Raw genomic sequence first — 26,113 nt, 5'->3', positions numbered from 1 at the left:
GACACGAAAATGTTTTGGTTCTTACTTGAGCTAATCCAATCTAAGACAACACGACTATCGGTCCACAAGAAGACGTTTTCAAATTTTAGTGTCATTTCGGTTTGTATCAAGGTGATGAGGCGTGTACCTAAAACAGCAGCTTCGAGTTCTAATTTTGGCACACTAATTTGTTTAATTGTTGCAACTTTGCATTTTCCGAGCAAAAAAGATGTTTGAAAACTTTCGTCCTGTTTTTGGGTGCCAATATAAGCAACTGCTGCCAATGCAACAGTTGAGGCATCAACAAAGACATGGAACTGATGATTTTTTTCTTGATCCGTTGAGGTGTTCAACCATCTGGGGATTTCGATATCGCATTGCAAAGTAACTATCGAGCACTTTTCATAAGTTGGAACGTAGTTCTGCGGGAAGGGGTTCATCCCACTTCTTGCCTAGCTTTCAGACTTGTTGTAAAAGTATTTTGATTCTATTGTCAGCGGGGACAAATTTCCTAGGAGATCGAATATGGTTGATACAAAGCTGAACATTTTCCTTTGTGTATACTCACTTGATTTTCGGGAAATTGTTCTAATGTCTTTGTTAGAAAACAGTCAGTTCTGGTATTCCAATTCTGACCGAGGACTTTATTGATCTCTTTCAGTTCATCTCGATTTTCTTGCTGAATGAACCTTAGGGCTTCATGTTTGTTAGACACAAATTTTGTCGAGGGAAAGCCACCTTTATGAAGGCTATTTTTAGTTTGGTTATTGGTTTCAATTGTTTGTCTATAGACGGCAAAGAATGGATATAGTCGTCCATATAAAAATGGTTTTTGTTGAATTAACTGCTTTTAGAAATTCAATTGCATTATCTTTTGCGCAACGTTTCAGCAGGAAAATTGCACAAAATGGGGAACAGGTTGCGCCAAAAATTAATCTGGTGAAATTGTATTGGTTACCCATCTCTTCATTGGGCCGGAGAAAGCGTAGTGCAGATTGGTCCTCATGCCTTATTGCTATCTTCCTGAACATGCCTTCAATATCAGAGAGAATGGCAACTGGGTTTTCTCGATATCTCAGAACAATTCCTACCAAGTTGTTTAGCAAATCTGGTCATGGATCAAATCAGAGTTCAAAGATTGGCCTCTAAACTTCGCCGCAGCATTTGCTACTCTGCGCAGTTTTCCGGGCTTGTTTGGATTCACCACCGGGTGATGAGGCGAACACCAAATTTTCTGGGGTCTGGCTGCTGCATTTAAATTGCTTGACATAAAATTTTTGAAGATCTGTTGTGAGAGTTTGCTCATGCAACTCTTTTAATTGGATATCATTACTGAGTTGCTTCTGAAGACTTTTCAGCTAGCTGAGAGCTGCGAAAAAATTATTTTCAATTCTCAATGGTTTTTTCCAAGGTAGTACAATTCGGTACCTCTCACCATTGTTGCTGATTGTCTTGTTCAATATGTCAAGGGCTTCCTTATAAATTGGATTCGTAGATTCACTCTCGGCTTAAGTTCCTTTGGCTTCGATTTTCCAGAATTGCTCAAGTAACTCATCGAGGGGCTGATCGTCTGAGCTTTGTCGTGATACGTGGTACACGTACTGTCTCTGCTGGTGAGATCGTTGTTTGGGTTGCATTTGTACTCTTTCAAACTCTCCAGCTAGGGACCATCCAAGCCTCGTCTTTACGCCGAATGGCTGGTTTTTAATTGCCGGGATGAATTCACCTGGATCTGTGAAAGCAAAAGTGTTTATTCTCAAAAGGGCATCGATCTTACGTTCTGCTTTTTTTGGAAGTGAACGTGACGCAATTCTTTGGATGCATCGCAAAGCTGGTTGAATTCGAATGTATTAGCTGGCGCCACATTTAAACAAGGAAGTCTTTGAGTTGTTGTAGTTTGAAACTTTTAATCCAAATTTTTGTAGGGTGCAACTGTCTATTTTTCAGAAATTTTTGAAAGTGACATATCATGCTCTGTGTTAAGATACTGAAGCCTAGTGGCGTCTTGAGCTTCGTATAGAAGACCAAGGAAATCTGTGATTTTGTCAATTATGGAAGTAAATTGGCTGCTTGGATCGATCAGAGCGTTTGTATCGAAAGCTTTCTTGCCGTTTACAAAAGATACTGGGATAAGTTGAAGTTGTTCGAAACATTCTTTTGGTGTAGACTATAAATAATTCACGTTAAAATTTTGGTTGGAATTGTTCAAATAAGCGCGCTGAATTTGACTCTGATTTTTGTTTTCAAAAGACTGTCCGTAGCGGCTCTTTTGTGATTTGGATGAGACACCTGCGTTGCTGTTACTTCCTGGTCCACATTGCTGTTTGAGTGGCCTATTTTCTTGGTTGATAACATTTGTACCTGTGGAATTGCTGGTGGCAAAAGCAGTTGGTGGAGGCTTGATAATTTTACCAGGGTCATGCAGTGCTGTGTGGTGGTATCCGCTGCATGTTTAGCAGCGTTTTGTTGATCGGCAGTTTTGCTTCTTGTGTTTATTGCTCAAACATTTTGAGCAAAGATTGCTCTTGCTTACAATGTCAAATCGCTGGCTTGGGCTGCATTTTTGGTAATCGGGACAGTTTGCTATCATATGATTTCCACGACATTTTTCGCAGGAAGGCTTTGGTTCATTTGCGTTGTTTAGAGGTGGAACTGGTGGAGTGCTAGGTGGTTTCACAGTACCGCTACTGCTTATTGTTTGTGGCTGATTTTGGTTAGTCGGCTGTGCTGGAAAGCCTGAACTTTGGGTACTTTGGGTACAAACTTCTTGCGTGATTATCGCTGTTGTTCAAGTTTCCAGAGCTACTAAAGTTGTTTCTACGAAGATTATTTTGCTGGAACTTTTCGCGGTTTATCTTATTGTACACATGTGCTTGAACTTCTAACCATTTGTGAAAGTCATCCAAAGTAGTTGGTGTTTCGATTGATGTAACGGCGTGTTCTGTCCATTTGAGGAGGATGGTATGCGAGACTTTTTCTTTAGCTTTCTTCATAAGTGTTGAGCTCTGTAGGTCCGCTGTGTATCACAGGTACTGGAGAGCTTGCACTAAACGTTTCAAGAACGAAGCAAAGGCTACAAAGTTTTGCTTGTTATAGTCATTAAATTGTTTCCAACTTTCTAATTGATTTATGAAGGCGTTTACCACTGTTTTAGGATCATTAAAATATGACATGAATTCGTTTAAAGCTGTGCTATAATAAGCAGGATCGCATCAATACGCTTGGATAACATCCTTTGTTTTGCCAGTAACTGCATTTTGCAAGTGTGATACGATGTGTGTCAGTAATACTGGTGTTGTTTTGTACGAGGAAAAAAAATTATTTATCCATTCAAGGCACTTCAATGGGTTGCCATTAAAAATTTGAATCTTAGGAGGTGGTAACTTGATTGAGTGTTTACTTGTTAGATTTTGCCGATATGGAGCTGTGTTTGAGGTCCACGGTAAAGAATTGATTTCAAATGAAGGGTTTTTGAAACTTTCATCTGATACTGGATGTAATACGCTGGAAACCTGATATGAATGTGAAAATTGTTGCAGGGGTTTTTGCTATGCTGAAGGCAGTGCGTGTGGGGAAACGTTGAGATCAACGGAGCAACGGGAACTTTTTCAATTAATGGTTTTGAACAGGTGGTTTGTTGAACGCCGAATGGGTTGAGCGGCTCAATGCCAACGGTTTTGTCTTGTGACGGCTGCTCAAATTGAGTAAAGTTTCCAGGTAAAATTTTATTCTATGTGTTTTTGAAGTCCTGTCCATTATGCAATTGTAAAGAAGGTATGTTAGACGTTTGAAAATTGTTTGGGTTTTGGCCGGATCGTTCAGAGAACTGATTGAAATTTGTTATTGTGTTACTCAGTTCAAATGGTTGTTTTGTCTGTGGAGATCAAATTTGCAAAATCTGGGTTCTGTGGGTCGTGTTGACTGTAATATTTGACAGGACTGGAATTCATCAAGGGGGGATTATGTGTTCCTTGGTATTTGGAACAACCTATGCTCATTGGTTGAAATGTTTGCATCGGAAAGAGCTCCTCGGCAACATCTCGAGAAAATTCAGAACGTATGTTTTTTGACTGAAAATGATTATTAAGGTTTTCCTGAGGGAATTGTTTTGGAAATTTATTTTGCGTGCTTACAAAATTAAGCAGCTGGATTGAATCATTGTTTTTTTAGGCCGCTAGTGTTTTACTGTGAAATGATCTGCATCAGAGATTGTTGTATCACTGAGAGCAAAACGATCGGGAATTTTTGCGACGGTCGTCTCAGGTTTTACAAGTTTTTTATCCGAGTATTTTGCTTCTGTTTTGAAAATCACTGAGTTATCAATGTTAATTGGTCTGAATAAAGTTGCTGTACTCATTCCAAAATTAAGGGGATTCTCATTGTTGCCATTCAAAAACGTTGAAAACATTGGTTTGGTCGTGTGGCATTCAGACAAAAACAGTGATGGTTTCTCCGGTTTCGGTGGTAAATGTGGTGTTTTGTTGGAGAATGATAAACGTTATGGGTTGCTTGCTTCTGGAATCTAGTTCATAAATGGTGAGCATCTCCGTGAGGTTGGACACCTGGCAGTCGTTTGAGTTGTTACACTGTCATCATCGCGTATCCTAGTTGAAGATTGGCTGAGTAGTCCATTGTCATCTAAACTCTCAATTTCGTGTTCAAATTTTTCTAGACGTGACAGAAGCTTTGAATATCGTTCCATGACAGATGAAGTGTTGTTGGAGTTCGGACTTCCTTTTAACACGGCATCAAGTGTTGTTTTCAGTTCGTCAACGTTTGCTTTTGCTTTATTGATGAGCAGGGTGAGTGATTTGAAACTCTTTCACTGATCAATTGCAGTGTATAAGAGGTTCAGCTTGCTTTTCAAACTGAGCTCTGCAATTTTGAATTTGTTTAACACGTACTGACAACTTTGACTGTTCTTCTTTGTCATCTTGCTCTTGTTGGTCTGTTTTGTACTGACTAGTAACAAACGGCTTCGAAACCGGAGCGACGCAAATTTCAAAGTTGAAAAACAATTTTTCCGGCACTCTGAGACTAATCAGCCCCAGGTTTTTCGTTTTTGAAAATTATGACGCAACTTTTCTGAAAAATACAATCCTAGTGTTTTTTGTTGCGCTAAATCTAGCTATTTTTATCTCTAAAAAAAGAGAAATAACCGTTTGCGCGCGCTTGTTTCGTTATTACAATAAACACGACCAAATAATTGCTATTTCTTGGGGAAATCAAAATGTTCTCTTTAGTAGAAGAGGTATATGGCTTTTAAGTGGTTTTTTTACAAACTTTTGCAAAGACAAACGCCTTTTTTGGAACAAGGACTAAGAAAATGCTTAGAGGTTGCTACTGCTCAGACCTTGTGTTGAAAAATTTAATATTTGTTTTATAAATGCAGTGCGACTAAGCAACGTGAGCTACAGAAAAGCAGACAAGACAAATCAATTTGTGCTGAAGTTGAATTTCTATCCCGTCAAGTTTAACATATTGCTTTTTGTTTTCTTTTCAAAATTTTCGAAATCTTTACTTTGAAATTTACTTCCGCTCTTGTAATTACTGACACTAAGTTCTGAAGTCCATCTACTATGTTAACTACTGACACCAAAAATGCTCTCTTCTATCTGGTGACTACTGAGACCAAAAAGGGGACAAAGAGACTTCTTTAGGCAACTTCTGAGACCGCGGAAAAAAAGGAGGAGACGTTCGAGTTATCAAACTCAAAAGGCTTATTTGCATGAGCGAATATAAGTGGGGAAATAATTCGACCTTTTGATTTTCTTGCTTTTGAGCTAAAGAAAAGAGAGTTCTTAATTTTCCTTTTTTTCGCTTTTCTTAAGAAGTTGTTTTCAGTGCTTACTACCCCATTAACTAGGCGCGCGGCTGGTAGTATGCACGAATTGAAAACAAAAAATTGTGATTGTCTGGTTTTCTTATGAATACATACTACTCCATTAACTAGGCTCGCGGCTAGTAGTATGCAATTGAAGTCAAAGAAAACACAAGTTCCTTTGTAGGTTTTTTTTGAAAAAGCTTCTTGCAGCTTTTCACTCCGTTCTTCACGGTTTTGCAAAATGGTTTAAAATAAAAAAATTCTCAGCTTTTTTTGTAATGAATCTGATTCAATAGGTTTTTTTTAAAACTCGATTGATATTTCAAATAAACGAAGCAATTTTGCCACTTTTCTGTTGCTTCTTTGCAGTTTTGCGAAAGTGATAAAATTATTTATCGGCTTGTTTTGAAATAAACTCAAGGGCTACTATCAATAGATTTTCTTGGATCTAATGAATGTTTTAACCAGACGTTGCGAAAACGTTTTCAAAATTTGAGTCAAAGAATCACATTTTTGCCAATTTTAGATTGGTTCTTTGTAAAATTGCAAAATCGATCAAACAACTTTGAAGCGTGTTTTATAACAAACTGAGGGTGCTCAATGAACAGATTTTCGTGGGTCTACTAATTGTTTATATCAAAACGTCAGGAAAACGTTTTTTGAGTTTTTTAAATCAGCGAGGCATTTTTGCTGCTTCTTTTCTAAAATGCAAAATCTATAAACTATTTTTGAAGCTTGTTTCTTTAACAAACTGAGGGAGCTCAATGAATATGTTTTCTTGGATCTACTAATTGTTTTTATCAAAACGTCAAGAAAACGTTTTTGAAATTTTAAAGTCAAAGATAAAATTTTTCCAAATTCTAGTTGCCTCTTTGCTTAAATGCAAAATCCATAAACTAACGTTAAAAATTGTATCATGGAAAAATGCGGGAGCCCAATCAATAAGTTTTCTTGGATCTACTAATGGTTTATACCATAACGTCAAAAAAACGTTTTTTGAATTTTTAAAGTCAAAGATGCAATTTTTGTCAAAATTAAGTTGCCTCTTTTGTGAAATGCAAAATCCATAAACAAACTTTAAAACCTGTATTATGGCAAACTGAGGGGGTCCAATCAATACGTTTTCTTGGATCTACTATATGTTTATATCATAACGTCAAGAAAACGTCTTTTGAATTTTTTGAAGTCAAAGATGCAATTTTGCCAAATTCTAGTTGCCTCCTTGCTAAAATCCAAAATCCATAAACTAACTTTAAAACTTATATTACAACAAACTGAGGTGGCCCAATCATTAGATTTTCTCGGATTAATTAAAAATTTTTCTTTAAAAGGTTGGAATAACGTTTTTTTTTTTTTTGACGCTCAAAAAAGCACTTTTGCGACATTTTCGTTTTTTGAGCAAAAGTTTTACATGAGGAATTCAACTTTAAAAAAGTCAAATTAGATCCAACTGAAGGGTTCTATTCAACTAGTAATTTTATTTTCATGTAGATTATTCGCGACAAAATCAGAAAAATGTTTTGAAATTTTTCTGATGCAAAAAACGCTAAATCGTTTTTTCGTACAATCTGTGTTTTTTTTGCTAAAGGCTAACATGTGGTTTGTCGCGGCTATTTTGTTTCATAAATCATTCACAAAAACTCGTTGGGGGACAATTTTCCTGTTTTGATTTTTTTGTCGCAAAAAATCAAGTTTCTTTGGATACGTCTAACCGGGGAAGGGACTTTTGACGTGACTTCTTGAACCTCGGGCGATCATCTCTTGGTGACGTCTGGAACCAAAAAATAACTCAGGCCTTCTTGCTCGGGTGATGTCTGGAACCCTTGAAAAATTTCTTCCTCTGGTGACATCTGCAACCAGCCAAAAAAAATTGTCTTGGGGGGCGTTTCTTGCTGTTTTGAAGACGAATCTAATCTCTTCTTCGTGAACTTTTTGGTATTTTTTGCTGCCCTTCTTGCTGGCTGGATAAGTTTCTCTTGGTTGGCTTCTCTAGAGCTGCTAATACGAGCTTGTTCTGCTGGTAGGTTCAGCACTTTTAGACTTGGGGGGTGATGTCACCCTCTGTGTTTTAAAAAAATCCGTTTCTGAAGGTAGACGATGTTTTCGTAATCACGGAGGTAGGTCTCCAAGCAATGTAATGAAACATATATTCTAGACTTTTGGTTGCTCTTATTTGGTTGCGACTCCTTGTCAGATGTTTTCGGAAAAGAGTTTTCTCTCAGGTTTTTGGCGGTAATGTAATCATAAGCAAAGTTTACGCTTTTCTTGAGTTCACAAGGCCATTGGGAATAGTCTTCGATCTTAAATTCTTCCCTGGAGAACGCTATAGCAAAAAAACACTGCCTTTATTAAAATTTTGTCAACTCCCACGGCAAAAGGTTTCTCGAAACATTTTCAATCAATCGCTCATTGTCGCTGAAAATGGCTGTTTTAATAGAAAAAGAGGTTTCTGGGCATAGGTCTCCCCAGATGATGATCCTTTCAGTTTCATGGGGCTCTAAGTCTCTAGTGATGATTGAAAGTTTAACATTAACAAAGGACTCGGGTTTTGCAATTTTTGAACTCGATGAAACCTTTTTTTGAATAATTTCTCCCTAGTTTAGGCAGATGTGGCGTCTGGCGATGTGGGTCACTACTTCCCGGGTTGAGGTTTTGTCGAAAAAAATGTAAGAAATGCTGTGAATAACAGTGGAAAAAATTATTGTTCACCACAAAGCGCCCGCAACGATATTTCTTGTGAATTTGATTCAGATTCAACAAACGTTATGAAAAACAAAAGCGTTGAATTTGTAAGATTTGCGATTTTTAGCGGTAAATTTTTATTTTCACAGCTTAAGTGGTGCAAAAAATATTTCACCACTACCAACGGGAAGCGGTGAATATTAAAAATTCACCGCTAAAAACCGCGAATCTTACAAAAATTCACCGCAAAAATTTGCAATTGTTAGCGGTCAATTCTCTTTTTTTTTCACCGCATCCACCGCATTCAACGCCAACAATTGCAATTATTACATCTTTTTACCGTAATTAACGCAAGTCTTACTTTTTTAGCGATTTTTAGCGTTGACACCTCAACCCGGGTGAGTGACGGTGAATGAGGGCTTTAACAGAAAACATCGCCTCTGTTGTGACCAACATCGTGCATGTTAACCCCGTCACAAAACTTCCAACAAACTCCGGATAGAGGAGTCAGCGCGTTTCAACGAACTATTTTGTAAGAAATGCGCTGAATGCATTGAAATTATGTACAAAATGCGCTGAATTTCCCTGATTGCGCTACAATTTCCTTAATATTTGGCCAGAAATGCGCTCAATTTTCCCAGCAGTTCTTATATAATTTCAAAACATTTCAGTTCTTTTCAGCATAATTGATTCTTGAATTTTTTAAAATCATTTATCTTGTTTTAGTTTAATAAACAGTCCTAAAGGAAATGCGCTGAATTTATACAAGAGAAGTGCTGAAAATTCAGTGCAAAATTTTTCTCCCAAAAGCATTTCTCCCAAAAGATTTGTCAATGTAAAATCAAATTAACAGATTTTGCGAAACCAATGCCATGGCGGAATAAGTGATTTTTAAAAAAATCAGAGAGCAGGGCTCGAGATTCGAGAATAGTTTTCAATGAGCTGAACTTTTTGAAAATACAGCTGCTTTCGGCGTATTTCTTGCAAGTTTACAACGCATTTCAGAGCATTATTGTCCAAGGTTTTTTTGCTAAAATTTCTGAAAATTCAATGCATTTCTTACATGATTTTCAGAAAATTCCTTGATCCTGGACTCTTTAGATTGAGATGGGGGGAAATCTGGAGATAAATGATGGGACAAAACTTGGAGGTAATACACCTCTGTAGAAGTTTTGGGAAAAAACAGGATCTGCTGCCTTCTCATTCTTTTTATAACTTCGTGGCTTCAATTTATACAATTCTTACTAGATGTGTGGAGTTTTTTCTTGTTTTAACCGACTTTTTTATTCAAAAAGTCAGTAGAATGCAATAGGAACTGTTGCCAATGTTATTGCAACTTTCAAGATGATTCAAAAACCGCCAAAATTGCAACAAAAAACTTGACTCTTTTGTCCAACAACGTGAAACTTAGACGTGCTCTTTTAACAAATTAAGAAATGATTAGACTAGAGATATGTTTTAAAACATAATTTTGGCGACCATCCGCCTTGATAATAAGGACATAAAACCTTCTGAATTAAATTTAATTTTTTTTTGAAACAAAGAGGGGGCATGAGCACACCCCAAGACTAATATCTAAGACTACGACAGTTTCTTATTGCAGACGAGCCAACCAAAGACGAAGAGTTTTTTTTTTCAAGGGTTTTCAGACGTCACCCGACCAAGAAGGCCTGGCATTTTTTTTGGTTACAGACGTCACCAAGAGATGATCGCCCGAGGTTCCAGACGTCACCTTAGAAGTCCTTTCCCCGGTTAGACGTATCCAAAAAAAACGTGATTTTTTTTGCGACAAAAAATCTCAAACACACAAAAATTGTCCCCCAACGAGCTTTTGGTAGACGGTTTATGAAAGAAATAGCCGTGAGCAACTACAAGTCAGCAATTAACGAAAAAAAAAACACAAATTGCCCGAAAAAACGATATAGCGTTTTTTGCATAGGAAAAACTCAAAAGCAATTTTCTCAATTTGTCGCAAAAAATCTACATGAAAGTAAAATTTTTATTTGAATGGAACACTTCAGTTGGACTTAAAATCAACTTTATTTTGGTTGAACACCTTATGTAAAATTTTTGCTCAAAAATGAGAAAGTCGCAAAAGTGCTTTTTTGAGCGTCAAAAATCAAAAAAACGTTTTTCTAACGTCTTAATGAAAACTTTTTATTAAATCCAAAAAACCCATTGATTAGCCCCCCTGGGTTTGTTGGAAAATAAGCTTCAAAATCAGTTTATCGATTTCGCAATTTTGTAAAGAAGCAACTCAATTTTGACAAAATTTGCTTCCTTGACTACAAAAAATCAAAAAACGTTTTTCTAACGTTTTAGGGAAAACCTTTTAATAAATCCAAAAAACCCATTGATTAGCCCCCCTGGGTTTGTTGGAAAATAAGCTTCAAAATCAGTTTATCGATTTCGCAATTTTGTAAAGAAGCAACTCAATTTTGACAAAATTTGCTTCCTTGACTACAAAAAATCAAAAAACGTTTTTCTAACGTTTTAGGGAAAACCTTTTAATAAATCCAAAAAACCCATTGATTAGCCCCCCTGAGTTTGTTGGAAAATAAGCTTTAAAATCAGTTTATCGATTTCGCAATTTTGTAAAGAAGCAACTCAATTTTGACAAAAATTGCTTCTTTGAATCAAAAAATTCAAAAAACGTTTTCCTAACGTTTTGAATAAAACATTTAATAGTTCCACTGAAACCCATTGATTAGCTCCCCTGGTTTTGTTGGAAAACAAGTCTCAAAATCAGTTGATTGAAAATACAAACTTATAAAGAGGCAACTTGAAATTTGCAAATTTGCTTCTTTTACTCAAAAAACTCAAAAAAAAAAAACATTTTTCTAATGTTTATTGGAAATTTTCAGTAGATAACAAGAACACGTTCGAAATAGCTCCTTCCGTTTGTTTGAAAATAATCGGAAAATTTATTTCATTTAATTCAAAACTGCAAAGAAGCAACAGAAAATTGGCAAAATTGTTTCTCTGTTATATAAAAATCAAAAAACGTTTTTCTAACGTTTTTTTTCTTATTAAAGAAAAAATCAATCAATTTTCAAAAAAGAGCTATTTTATATACCTCCGCAGATCATTAAAAAAACAAGCTGAAAAACTATATAACCATTCTGCAAAACCGAAAACAACAGACAGAAAATTACTGAAAAGCTTCTGACAAAAAAAAAAAAACCTGCAAAGAGGTTTGTGTTTTCTTAATTGATCTTAATTGCATACTACTAGCCGCGAGCCTAGTTAATGGGGTAGTATGCTTTCCTAAGAGCACACGACATTTACACTTAATTTGTTTTCATTTTGCATACTACTAGCCGCGCATCTAGCTAATTGAGTAGTATACACTGAAAATACCTTCTCAAGAGAAATAAAAGAGAAGATAAGATCTCAAAAAGAAGTAAATCAAAAGCTCTCGAATAATTCCCCACTCAATTTCATCCACGCATATAGTCCCTTTAAGTTGCAAAATTCAAACGTCTCTTCTTTTTTGTCCGCGGTCTCAGAAGTTGCCGAAAGAAGTCCCTTTTCCCCCTTTGGTCTCAGTAGTCACCAACTGAAGAGGAGTGTGTTTCCGTTGGGTCGCAGTAGCCACCAAAGTAAAGATGAGCAATTCATAGGTGGCAGATAATATCCAGAAACAAATACAAGCAGTTTAATGGTAGCAGTTGTCCTTAACTTCATAAGAATCGCAATACAGAATTTCTTGGAAAAGAGCTTCAAAGTAGACCCAGCTTTTAAGCAACCAGTTTTCTCTGCTTGTCTGTAGCTCACGTTGCCTGGTCGCACCGCATTTTAAATTCTAAAAAAAGTTAACTTACTTTGAAGAAGTATCAATATAGATTTAGTTTGGTTTTAGGTTTTATTGTTTGGTTTTATTTGTTCCTAAAACTCCACACGAAAAAAAAAAAGAAAACACTTCAGTAAAATTTTTTCTGGTACTTTGATTGTTATTTAAGGGAGAACTAAAATTTACAGGCGAATCGTTGCGAAGTCATATCTGTAAAAAAAAAAATTGAAAGCAATTATTTGGTCCTGTTCAACAAATCAACGGTACACACGCGCGAACGTTTAGTTTTTCCTTTTTTTAAGCAAATTTTTAGCTAGATTTAGCACCAAAAAACACCTTTAGGATTCCTATTTTTGTGAAAATTTGCGTTGCTACTTTTGAACGAAAAGAGCTAGGCTGATTAGCCTACAAAAACTTAAGAGGTTTTTAATTTACCAAAAAAGTCGTCGCTCCGTAAATTTCGAGCCGTTCTTTACCTTTACTTTAAATACAACAGAACCATTACAAGTTGACTACAGACGGTTCATCAGGATGACAAAAGAAAACAGCCAGAAGTTACAATACGCATTGAACAAGTTCAAAATGACTGAGCTGAACATGAAAAATCAGCTTGATCTCTTACAGACATCCGTTGAGCAGAGAAAAAGCTTCCGCACTCTTTCTTTGTTGATCAACAAAATCAAGGAGAGCGTTGAAGAGCTGAAGACAAACCTTGACAGCATCATGATTGAAAAAGTAAGCTCCAGTAGCATAAATTCGGTCATGAAGCGTCAATCGAACTTGATCTCTCGTCTAGAAAAGTTGGAACTAGAAGTCAACAGTCTCGACGATGATGGTCAATTGAGTCAATCATCGACACGAGTGCGCGATGACATCAGCTGCATCTCACAGTCCTCAAGAAGACAACTCGAGTTGCATCGATTGACACCGGTTTCCCAAAACTCAGAGCAAAACAACATGACAGTAAAGAACCCTGCCAGCGATGTCTCCCCTCCAGTGCCCCCAAGACCGGCGAAACCATCGTTTTTCCTTCCGCAAGGAGAAAATAAACCCAACCTTCTCTCCAAATTCCTTCAGAGCAACAGCCAATTTGCGCAGGATACTAGAGAATTGACTGAAGAACCAGTAAAAAATTTTACGACGGCTGAACACATAAATCAATCAATGTCGTTGTTAGCAGCCCCAACACCAGCATCAACCCTATTATCCAGAGCAAACATTCAGGACAGATTTGTCTTGAGTAATCCTCAATACCCAGAACACAAAGTTGTTCTCAGAGAGCAAGAGAACACTTTCAACCAGTTTGCTTCAATTCAACAACCCTCCATTCCAATGAATCAAACTGCAGTCTTATTTCCTGTTGAATCTATTGATAACCAGCCGGAATTAATTCACTCATCAATTGGAGAATTGAACCAGTTCTCTAGTTCAAAGCTGATCACATTGCCCGAAATGCCAATAAATCAACCAGCAAATCCCACAGTTAGACCAAAAGAAAAGTCTTCTGTTCCCTTAAATAACAAAAGTGAAGATCAAAGCATACAACGTCTTGCATTAGATTTACAAAACTCAATTCAACATAACTGTCCAGTTAACAAAACCAAAACATACCAAACATCAAGTTCATGCAATTTGAATGAGCAAATGCTTCAGCGTCAATTTCATTCAGAAAAAGGAACAAATAGAGTGACAAATGAGACCACGCCAAATCCATATTGTTACGAAGACAGTCGACACAATCCCCTACATTTTGACAACAATCAAAGTGCAACTGCTCAAACTGTTTCAAACACTCAATTTTCAGCTGTTCCAATAAGTGAAAACCAGAACAGCGTTAAATTGGCGTCAGCAATGTCGTTACCAACAGTAGCGCAAACAAACGTTTCCCAACAATTTCAGAACCCACTTTACCCAACTGGAGTTCATTTTAGCAATGGAAATCGAACGGAAGAACCAAACAATGGAATTGTTTTCCCCTCCAATACAACACTCAACAACCAAGGTACCAACCTTGTTTGCTGTACATCATCTCAGCCACCTAATTGTCCGCTTACTCCGGAAAATCCCTTTACAAACTACCAAACAGCCATTCTTCCCCCCTTTGCTCAATATATTAGCCAACCAAACATTTCGGGAAATTCGAAACAAATTCCAAATTGGTCTTTTTCTGGAAAGCAACTGTTTCAGCCACGAACTGAAATACAAACAGAAACAGTCCCGTTTGAAAATAATTTTAATTTACAAACCACAAACAAAAATTCCATTAAACTTCCACCAATTACAATATCAAATTTCAATGGTAACCCACTGAAATACCATGAGTGGATAAACAATTTTTTCAACCTAGTTCACAATAATACTAGCCTTACGGATACACACCGTATAACATACTTACAGAACTCGGTCGTAGGAAAAGCCAAAGAAAAAATTCAAGCCTACTCGTGTGACCCAGCTTACTACGCAATTGCTTTGAAAGAGCTCATGGATCACTTTGGAGATCCCAGCATTGTTGTGAATGCTTTCATCAATCAACTGGAAGCCTGGCGTCCGAACAATGACTACAACAAACAGAGTTTCGTATCTTTTGCTTCTTTTCTCAAACGATTAGTGCAAGCTTTTGAATATTTAGGCTTCAAAGCCGACTTGCAAAGTTCAACATTGATGAAAAAGGCAAAAGAAAAAATTCCACATAATATTCTGATAAAATGGACAGAGTATACAATAACATCATTTGGAAATCAACCAACCGTCTCTGATTTTCAGAAGTGGCTTGAAGTACAGGCCCAAGTATACGACAAAATCAACAGAGAAAATGTTCATAAGCCGTTTAATAATTGGAACACATTCGGTCACAACAGTAATAGCATTAGCAGAATTAACAACAACAATGATAATAGGAACAGCAATGCTATGAATCAATTTTCTAATTTTTCACAAAACAATTGGAAACCGAATTCATTGCACTCAAGTCGCCCTGCAAACCAGCATGGTCAACCACCCTTTCCTCCGCGTAAAGATGCTGATCAGTCAAACAGGTCTTGCGAGAAATGCAAAGGAAGTCACATACTCGCAACATGCCCTGAATACCAGAAATGTGCGCCAGACCAAAGGTATGACATTGTGAGCAAGAACAATCTTTGCTCGAACTGTTTAAGCAACAAACATTTTAAGCAGTCATGTCCGTCCACAAAACGATGCCAAACATGTAAAGGATTTCACCACACAACTTTGCATGATCCTTCGAAACAAGTTAAGCGGCCCACCGCTGCCTTCTCAACAAGCAATCCCAATCAGCCGACACAAAATCTAGCAAGCCCCCAAACACAGCCATCCTTTCAACAACAAAATCAAAACAAAAGTACTGACACTGTCAGCAGTACAAAGAGCCAGCAGACAAGATACGGTCAATCGTTTTCTGGTAAAAGACAATCACAGCAACAAAATGTTCAACGCGCCCATTTGAGTGCTTCGAATCCGACCCAAAACTTCAGTATCAACCGAAATACAATTCCTCCTCCTGAATGGTATGAACAACTACAAATAATACCAGTTTCATTTGTAAACGGAAGTAAAGTGTTTGATACCTACGCCTTGATTGACCCCGGAAGCCAGTTCACCTTCCTGCTGGATAAAGTTACTAGCTTTCTTGAGCTTCCCTGCGAAGCACAAGCATCAACAACTCTGCAGTACCTAAACACTGAACATGAAATGCCACTGTCCAAAATTAGTGAAACAGTGACAGTAACGCCTTATGACAAAATCAGTCAACACTTCAGCATTGCAAGAGCCTATAGCACGCCATGTCTCAATGTATCACCCGCTAACGTTCTTGAACTCAATCAATTATGCGACACCTTCAAGGAACTTAGTCACATTTATTTCTCTGACATAGCCAACGGTGCAATAGGCGCCCTTCTTGGTGTCAATACGTTTCCCTTCACATATCCAGTCGAGGTAATCCAAGGTAGCAAAAAGCATCCATTCGGCGTAAAAACAAAGCTTGGTTGGACTCTCGCTGGAGAGTACGAGCTATCTCCTAAAACAATAAACTCAAACAAGCCCCCTCGCCAACCATTCATTTACCATGTCTGCCGGAAAGACACTGAAGAAGAACCATTGGACGAATTAGTTCAAAGATTCTGGAAAATAGAAGCTGAAGGTACATTACCCGAACAGAATGAAGACAGCTCACTAGACCAATTAGCAGTCCAAACAATGGAAAACTCAATCTGTCACAACGGTGAAAGATATCAGATTGGCCTTCCTTGGAAACCTGTAAAGAAACTCCAGAATAACTATTTCTCAGCTGTCAGTCAACTAAAAAGTCTACAAAAACGACTACAAAACGATCCCGGTCTCAATCAGAAGTACAACCAGACACTCCAAACAGACTTGGATAAAAATTTTGTCAAGCCAGTCGAAATGCAAGCACCACCCCCAGAGTCAATATGGTACTTACCTCATCATCCAGTCACTAATCCAAACAAACCCGGAAAAGTGAGAAGAGTTGCCAACGCAGCATCACAATTCCGCGGTGAATCACTGAACTCAAATCTTCTAACTGGTCCTGATTTGCTAAATAACTTAGTTGGAGTGCTGTTGAGATTCAGAGAACACCCGGTTGCTGTTTTGTCAGACATCGAAGGAATGTTTATGCAGATTGCCGTGAGACAAGAAGACCAGTCTGCTCTTCGTTTCCTTTGGATGATAGACAACTCCATTCGACAATTTCAATTCACTAGATTAATCTTTGGCGCAACATGTTCACCATTTTGCGCAATTTATGTGCTCAATAAATGTGCAGAAGACAACAAAAGTGAATTTCCAGCCGCCTTGAACGCTATTAAACACCACTTTTATATGGATGACTACATTCAGTCCCTGCCAACAATTTCAGAAGCCAAAGAAGTCATATCACAGACAACAAGATGCCTGAAAAAAGGTGGCTTCAGGTTGACAAAATTTGTTTCGAACCAACCAGATATACTTGCTGAAATCTCTTCCGACGACAAAGACGAAACAAAAGAGATCATAAGAGTCCTTGGTCAAAAATGGAACATAACAACTGACGATTTTGTCATGTTCCCCCTACAACAATTTCCTAAAGATGCAACAGTGTACACACAAAGGAAAATTTTCAGTTTGGTATCTTCAATCTTCGATCCCTTCGGCCTGTTGTCTCCCCTGACAATTAGAATCAAAATGGTTTTGCAGCAGATTTGGAAACTTGGAAGAAAATGGGATGATTTGATACCACATGAACTACACCATAACCTCCAGAAAGTTCTAAACAGCTACTTTGCCATGCCCGAAATCCGAATACCAAGAACTGTTCACAATTTCAGTAAAATCACAAGCAGCCAACTTCATATATTTGTGGATGCCTCAATGGCAGCTATGGCAGCCGTTGCTTACCTCCGTACAACCAATAGTCAAACCACTCCGCCACAAGCATGCTTTCTCATGAGAAAATGCAAAGTTGCTCCCATTAAACAAATAAGTGTGCCAAAAATGGAACTAGAAGCCGCTGTTATAGGAGTGCGCCTTCTACAACTGATCCAAAGAGAAATGACACTGACATTCGACCAAATTTTTCTCTGGTCCGACAGTCAAGTAGTTTTGGACTGGATAGCCTCAAATAAGAAGCAAAACGTTTTTGTTTCAAACAGATTGCGAGAAATTCATAAAAGTTCTTCACCCCAGCAATGGCATCACATCTCAACTTATCTCAATCCCGCCGATCACGGAACTCGCGGTCTTGAGACAAACGAAATTCAGCAGAAATGGTTAGATCCACCCCAATTTCTTTGCCAAAGCGAGTCGACCTGGAATGAGATAAACAAACCACGCGCAACATGTGCGGCAGTCACGAGAAGTCCCAAGACAATTAAACCTATTGTCGATCCGAGTAAATTCTCAACATGGAACAAACTTCTTCTGACAGTTGCAACAGTTTTCAACCTAATTAATCGTGCAAAGAAAATGCGCACGAACAATCACCAATACACAACTGAAGACATTCAATTATCGCGAAATTATCTCCTGAAATTATCTCAGGACAGTTTTTTCCATTCGACCGTTAATTCCTTACAACGTGGAATCAAACTAAATTCTAAGTGCAAAATACGATGCTTAAATCCGCTGTTGGATGAGGACGGATTACTCAGATCTTGTGGTCGGTTGCAGTATGCACCAACACAACTGGATTTGGAAAAACGTCCAATAATTTTGCACGCCAAGGACAAAATTGTTCGTTTGTACTTGGAACATGCCCATCAAATATGTATTCACCAGTCCACAGAACCAACAAAAGCATTCATTCAACAACGTTACCATGTGATTGGCCTTCGGAAAGCGTTAGCAAGCGTACGGTTTCATTGTTTCTTATGTCGACGCTTTGACACGAAAAACATTCAACCAATTATGGCACCATTACCTAGTTTTCGTTTTCCAACAACAAAAACACAGTTCCCCTTTGCTAATTCTGGTGTAGATTTCTTTGGACCCTTCTACATCGAAGATTCCAAAGGCATTTTAGAAAAACATTATGGTCTAATATTTACATGCATGGTGACGCGAGCAGTTCACTTAGAAACGTGTCCAGACCTCAATACAGATACATTTCTCAATGCCTTCAGAAGATTTTGCAGTCGTCGATGCCAGCCCCAACTTCTCTACAGCGACAACGGGAAAACTTTCGTTGGCGCTTCTGAAGAACTGAAGAAAACTGTTAAAGCCTTGGACAATGACAGAATCTACAAAGCTTTAGCAGTAGCCAATACAACGTGGAAATTCAATCCCCCATACGGCCCTCATTTTGGCGGTGTCTGGGAGCGTTTGATCCAGAGCGCCAAAAGAACGCTCCTCCTCATTCTAGGATCCAGAAGACTCTCTTTTGACACTTTCCTAACAATTATGGTGGAAACAGAATCAATCCTCAACTCCAGACCACTGACTAACGTTGCTGAGCAGCCTGACAACGAGGAACCTTTGACTCCAAACCACTTTCTTATCCAGCGTCCCTTCAATAGCTTGCCACCAGGACAATTTGGAGACCAGCAACCTGCAAGCTTGAAGACATGGAAAAACACGCAGAAGCTGATGAACCATATATGGCGACGCTTGGTGAAAGAGTATCTGCCAACGCTTAGCCGACGGTCGAAATGGTCAAACAGCAACGATCGACCTCTCAAAGTGGACGACATTGTTTGGGTGTTGAAAGACCAAACACCAAGAGGCATTTGGCCACTGGGAAGAGTCATGGAGACAACGCCAGGACGAGATGGAGAAACACGAGTCGTAAAGGTAAAAACGGCTTACGGCACGTTCGTTCGCCCCGTTTCCGGTCTCGCACGCGTTTTTTCTCCGTAGTTTTTTTTTAGATTTTTCTCGCTCCGGTTTTAGGCAACGTGAGTTACCCCTTTCCCACAAATTGATGTACTGACCATATTGACAACATTTCAGCCTACAGTTTCAGAGCCAATTTCAAAGAAGATGAGAAAAGACTTCAATCAATTGATGCCTCCGAAAACCCTTGATGCCCCCTTTGTGCCCTTGCAGCATGTTGCCAATGTTATTGCAACTTTCAAGATGATTCAAAAACCGCCAAAATTGCAACAAAAAACTTGACTCTTTTGTCCAACAACGTGAAACTTAGACGTGCTCTTTTAACAAATTAAGAAATGATTAGACTAGAGATATGTTTTAAAACAGGAACATCGTATTGTGATCATGTGCAAACCTGTTCAATTTGCAATATTATTTGCATTCGTGAGAGAAACTTCATCTAGGAAAATCTTCTAATAAACACTTTTTTGTCAACTAAAGGCTTCAAATCTTGATTTCTGTGTTATTTTAGTGGGTTCTTCTGTCTGCGGAAATATTATATAACAGCAAGAGTGTCCCCTAGAGTGTTCCACTGGAGTGACACTATGCGCATGCATAAATTGGCATCTCAGGTCTTCTTCAACTACAACTGGTTCTCTCTCGATCCCAAGGATGAAGACCATGGTATGATATGATGATCTTTGAATGGGTCGAGGAATAATCGGAAAAATATGCAAGATAAGCTGTGAAAAGTTGTTTTTTTTTCTCCGACAATTTTGTACATAATTTTGCGGTGAAATGCGGTGAATGCTGTGAATTTATGTAATTTCACTCACCGCTACCAGGCGATAATTTTTTCACAGCCTGATTAACACATTCACCGCTTGATTTATGAAATTTCACCGCATTCAACCTTCATCTGACAAAATTTTCCGCAATTACCGCTTAACTTACATAATTTTTGCGTTGAATGGCGGTGACATCTCGACCCGGGTCGAATGAACTTAAAACTCACACTCATTTGCAAAAACAAGTAGGATAATATAGAATTGAAAGGTAGTTTGAAAAAACAACAGAAGCTGATTTAGCTTTACAACAATTGGAGAATCTTACATCAAATGTAAGATTTTCGACAAACAAGAAAGAAATGGGAAAAATAATCTGATGAAACTACAGGATTGGGCTTATTTGGTATTCTCCTTCATTTTTTTTAACTCGGCAACATCTCGACGACTAAATACTAGAGATCTCACAAAAATTTTAGTACCATTGATGATCTTCATAACTCCTTCGTTGTTCCGACCCCACCTAGTGGGGAGAATAATATATTTTTTCGTTCAGCCAACATTGCTCGGCGATATATTTGACGCAGAAAGACGAGCAGTAAATAGAAAGTCAGCAGCGCGCATTACGGACATCTTATTGTGATCATGTGCGGGGGCTTCTCTTTCAGGTCTTCTCAGGGTTGGTTCGAAAACATTTGAAACATATAGCCTTGCTTTTCGATAACCGGCTGTTTTATCAATTGCCTACAATAGGTTATCTCAAGGAGTTTCGGTGACCTTAATAAGAAGTTCAGCCACAATGCTGATTGCTAGAAATCTTCTATTATGTGACTCATTCATGCAACAACACCCTCAATTCCACAATGGTTAATTCATAGTCTTTGCTCATCCAAATTTTAGTTGCCTAGTTATTGCTGTGCGAAAACTCGTTTGTCACCCAATGAGTGAGGACAATCCTCATTTTTTCTTTTCAACCCTCTTGTGTGGTTGATGAGGAAGAAATTATGGGGAGCCGATTGTGTGGGTTCAGGGGAACAAAAAATGGAAAGAGTCAATTAAACTTAAAACTGATTTCGACCATGAGTTCTCTAACCAAGTACCTTGCCAAAAGAATAGAAAGCCTATCAAGCGACGAGAAAGTAACTAAACTTTTTTTTTACTTTCGTCTTTTTCATGGAGTTATCGGGGTTTAATTGTTTGTGATGAGCCTGATTTGTGTTGTTTTTATTATTCTTCCCGTAAATTTTGCTAAACTATGCTTGTTTTTGATATTATATGTCAAAAAGCCTATGATTGTTTTTGATACTGCCTTGAAATAATGTGAGAAATTATTCTTAGCGCAAACTTTCCGTTTCTAGAGAGAATTTTAATTTACAACTGGCATTTTTAACTTTTTGTTAGCTGTTTTTCTCCTTTTTCACGAATGCTTCTGAGGCTGTACCAGTTTTCTGACGATGGGTAAGATTCTACTATTTGATTGAATCGAGGACTATCTAAAGTATTTCACGTTTAATGTACGTGTTTGTTTGTGTGATTCAATGTTCATTCTTTGTGAATTAGCGAGTGATTTTGGATTTTTGCTCGTATTGAATAACATTTTGTTTTCAAACTGAGTCTTAATAACAAAAGGTCATATTGATTTTTTTAGTGAGAAACAAATAACCTTCATTATTTCCAGATGATAGATTTTGATTTTATCTTTTTTATTATGACTTCATATCTATGTAATCAAAGACAAATCAAATGATTTTTTAGTCTTGGCTGAATGCTGACATGTATGAAAGAGTTTTCAATGAAGCTTAAAGAAACCTATTCTTTGTTCAGAGTTGAATAATGAATAATGAAGTTTCCTATTGGTTTTCTAATGGGAAGCTAGCAAAATTTCCAGACAAAAATTTTTTATTTGATTTTTTTTTACCTTTATGCAGATCCACAAATCCCAAAAACCACCTATGGATTTCCATGTCTTGTCCTTTTTGATGTTTTTCGTTGTCTTAATGCATTTGCGTTTGACACCACTTCTTAATGGCGGTCCAATTTAGCAAAAAACATTTATTTTTTATTTACTGTTTGAAAGTGATAACATCTGGTTCTGATTTCTTCATCGCAATTTAGTCCAAGAAAGTATTATTGATTATTACCCCTATTGGTTGTTCTGTTTTGTTGTCTGGTCACTGATTGTTATTTTTGACAAGTCACAATTGCTTTTATATGAAACGTAAATGAATTTTACTGTAGTTGTTCTCACGTTCTGTCACATATTTGCATTAACGAAATAACCTTTTTGCAGGAATTGAAACATACCATCATATCTACTATTTTTGACAATATTGACACCATTTGTTTTCATAGAATTTTAGTGGTTTTAATTTTGGGCATGTTTTTGTAAATCAATTATAGTTTTTGTCACTCAGTTTTGTTAAGGAAGTATCTGCAAATCCTGTATGGAGGATAAAATGAGTGTTTTTAGCTTCCTGTCTCTTTTATTGTTTTGAAGGTTTTGTTTTATTTGTTTGCGGAAAGTATTATTGTATAATGAGAATCACCTATGTTTGTTGTTGTTTTGTTTTCTTGTTAATTTCAGTAAAGACATGTCGGGATAACTTTTAAGTAAGTTAAAAACCAACCTTTTTCGGTCTTAAATACATTAGACCGAATGCTTATGGAACATTTGATGACTCAAAAATTCTCTAATTTTCTCAAAAAACCAAAAAGGATCAATTTCAATATTTTTTGTTTGATTCTATCTGTATTGCTTGTTTCATGGACTATCAGATACTTTTTTAGTATTGATTTTGATGGCTATGTTTTAGATCGTCCAATCGTTTGAAGTATGCTGCATGACTTGTTCTGTTATAACAATCTAAAGTATCTGTGTGCTGTTTTTTAAGTATTTTTAAGATGTTCACCTTTTTCGTTCTTTTTTACGTCAATGAGTGGTGATATTGATCACGTTGAAGTAGTAGAAGGAGCAAAAATTCAATTAGGTCTAAGGCGTAATGTTTTGTCAGTCTACTTTTAAAGTGGGTTGAGAAATTGGTGTTTAAACAAAATTTAAGTTTTTCGGTCGATTTTCAATTCACGTATATACATATACATATATATTTTCTGACTGCGCCTAACTACAATTGCGTGTTCAATTGTCAGCTTAAGTTTTTTTTACATTGGCGCTTTTTATAGTTGCAAAACTTTAAAGAATATTTGAATCTTGTCCGCTTTTTCAAATTTTACACGTTATTGACAGCTCATGTTATTTGACAGCTCTTGTTATTGACAGCTCATCTTATTGACAGCTCAATATTCAATATCGACAGCTCATGTTTATTGCTAAGTGTGAAAAAATGAGCCTAATTATTGGTGTGAGTCTATAGCTAGTGATTTTAATGACTCTGCCATTATTTGTTCTCAAAAACTTTTTATTTATTTTGTGTTTTGCGTTTATCTGTTGAACTTTTGGTCTCTTTATCCTTTAATCGCAATAGGGATAGGTCTCATATAAACCTAATAGTAAGTAATTTGATCAATATTGTCTTTTCAGTCCAATTCTATTGATATCTTTAACTTTGACACTATTTTTCTTAGTAAATGCTTTCGACGTTTTTAGGTTCGATTCTTTTTTGTCGCCCTGTTGTCTGATTTCTAATTTCATTAATGAAAGGTAATATCAGTTGCTAAGGAAGCTTTAATCAAACAAGGTAATCGTTTAAAGTAACGGCCAATGCCTTCTATGGATTATACGCTGTTCTTTTTGAAAGGCGTTAGTTTTCTTTGTTTTTTATGTTTTTGTTGTACTTATTTTCTTGTTACTTAATCCCAATGGTGACAGGATTCTTGAGTGGCCGATGAAAATTTGTTTTATTGAAAAATAAATTTTCATTGCGTGCTAAGGATGAAATTTATACTGGTAATTTTCAAAAAGTATGCGCCAGTTCGTCATAACTTGCAAAAGTTTGTCGTATTCTTGTTTGTCTTCTCATTCAGTCTCATTTTTGACAGGTTTCATTGGTTGCGAATGCGTTAAACTTTATGTTGTATTGGTTTGTTATATTAGGGGCAGGTTTCATATAATCTTCAGGGAAATAATGATCGAATTGATTTTTTTCAGTTTTAAGCTATTGATTTCTTTGACCTTGATAATAACTTTTGAAAAAAATTACTGTCAAGTTGTTACCAATCTTTTATTGTCACTTTTTTGTTATTTCGCAATTTTTCAATGAACAGTTGCATCAGTTTCTAATGGTGCTCCAATCAATCAAGTTAATCGGTTCAGGTTATAACTATTTCTCTGTTAATTACACGCTATTGGTTGTTATAAACTATAAGTGAATTTTTTAATTTTTGTATTTAATTGTTGTACTTATTGTCCTATCAATTATTGCCAATATTCACAGGAATTCTTCGCTGCTAATGCATATTTATTAATTTGGAAAAAGTCTTCATTTATAGGGTAATGTTTTCGCTGACTTTTATACTATTCAGGCTCAAACGGTATGAACCGGTTTTTTCTAGTTTTTGTGTAGGGTTAAATTGTTAGGTTTTTGGTAATCGCATTATTCAGTCTCATTTATGACAGGTCTTATTAGCTGCTAATGAGGAACACTTTTTGCTGTTCCATCGTTTAATGCCTTTGAGACATGTCTCAAATAATGCTAATGTCTCTAATCTTAATTGGGTTGAATTTTCCTGTGTTTTCGTATTTTCAAAGTTATTGATTTCAATGAATTTGACATTATTTTTTTTAAATAAATTCTTTCTTTTGTTTTTTAGTTTTGGCGACCTTCTGTTGTCACCTTGTTGTCTTATTTCAAGCTAGTCGTTTCACGTCACAGCTAAGGCTTTTTTGAATTGTACTCTGTTCGTTGTTCAAATAAAGTAATGAATTTTTGAGTTTTCGTATATTTGCTTTATTTATAGTCTTTTTAACTAATTCCAATAATGACCAATCGTGACGGTTGCTAAGAAATATTTATTTTATTTAAGAACTTCTTTTATTGTGAAACTAATGTTTTCTGTGACTTTCATTCTGTTGATGTTCAAACAGTATGAGGTGGTTCTTTGGTTTTTGAAAACATTGGTTGTAGTTTTATTGGTTATTATTCCTTCTCATCTTTGACACGTTTTGTTGACAAGTCACATCAGTTGCTAAGGCGCACTAGTGACAAGGCATATCAGATGCAAAGGATACTTAAAATCAATCAAGTTAACCGTTTCAAATCATAGCTAAAGCTTTCTATCAATTAAAAGTTGTTCACTTTTAATAAATGTTGGAGAATTTTTGAGTTTTTCTTGTGTTTGCTTTACTTTTCACTTTTCAAAGAAATCTGTCGTTGCGTAGCTAACTTTTCGGTGAGTATCAAACTGTTAATGTTCGAAGGATATGAGCCACTTAAATAGTTTTTGCGAAAATTGGTTGTATTTTTGTTGAGTTATTTTTCAGTCTCCTTTATGACATTTTCCTTTAGCTGTCAACGAGATAAAAATTTTCTTACCAAGTAATCGCATTAGGGACAACTCTCATTTAATGTTAATAGAATTTACTTCGATTACTATTAGTTTTTTTAGTTTGAGGGATTTGGCTTCTTTGTCCATGACATTGCTTCTTTTCAAGAAAAACTGTCAATTTTTTGAGTTTTGCGAGTTTTTATGTCATTTTAATGTATTATCTCTTAACTTCTTAAATTACAGGTCCCATCATTTGCTAAGGATGCTTTAATGAATCAATTT

At 36.7% G+C, this 26,113-nt stretch overlaps 1 protein-coding gene across 1 annotated transcript in view; it reads left to right on the top strand.

The window, feature by feature from the left end:
- Window positions 1-26,113, top strand: part of LOC142348419 (uncharacterized) — a 57,890-nt gene that overhangs the window by 20,277 nt on the left and 11,500 nt on the right. The window contains exon 3 of the mRNA XM_075399777.1: window positions 20,137-20,288. Within this exon, the coding sequence (XP_075255892.1) occupies window positions 20,137-20,288 (152 nt within the window). The remainder of the gene's footprint in view (window positions 1-20,136; window positions 20,289-26,113) is intronic.

This window comes from Convolutriloba macropyga, chromosome 10 (genome assembly GCF_964194025.1).
Source record: "Convolutriloba macropyga chromosome 10, txConMacr16.3, whole genome shotgun sequence".
Lineage (NCBI taxonomy): Eukaryota > Metazoa > Xenacoelomorpha > Acoela > Convolutidae > Convolutriloba > Convolutriloba macropyga.
The sequence above is the reverse complement of the archived record's forward strand: the minus strand, read 5'-3'. Positions and strand labels throughout refer to the sequence as shown.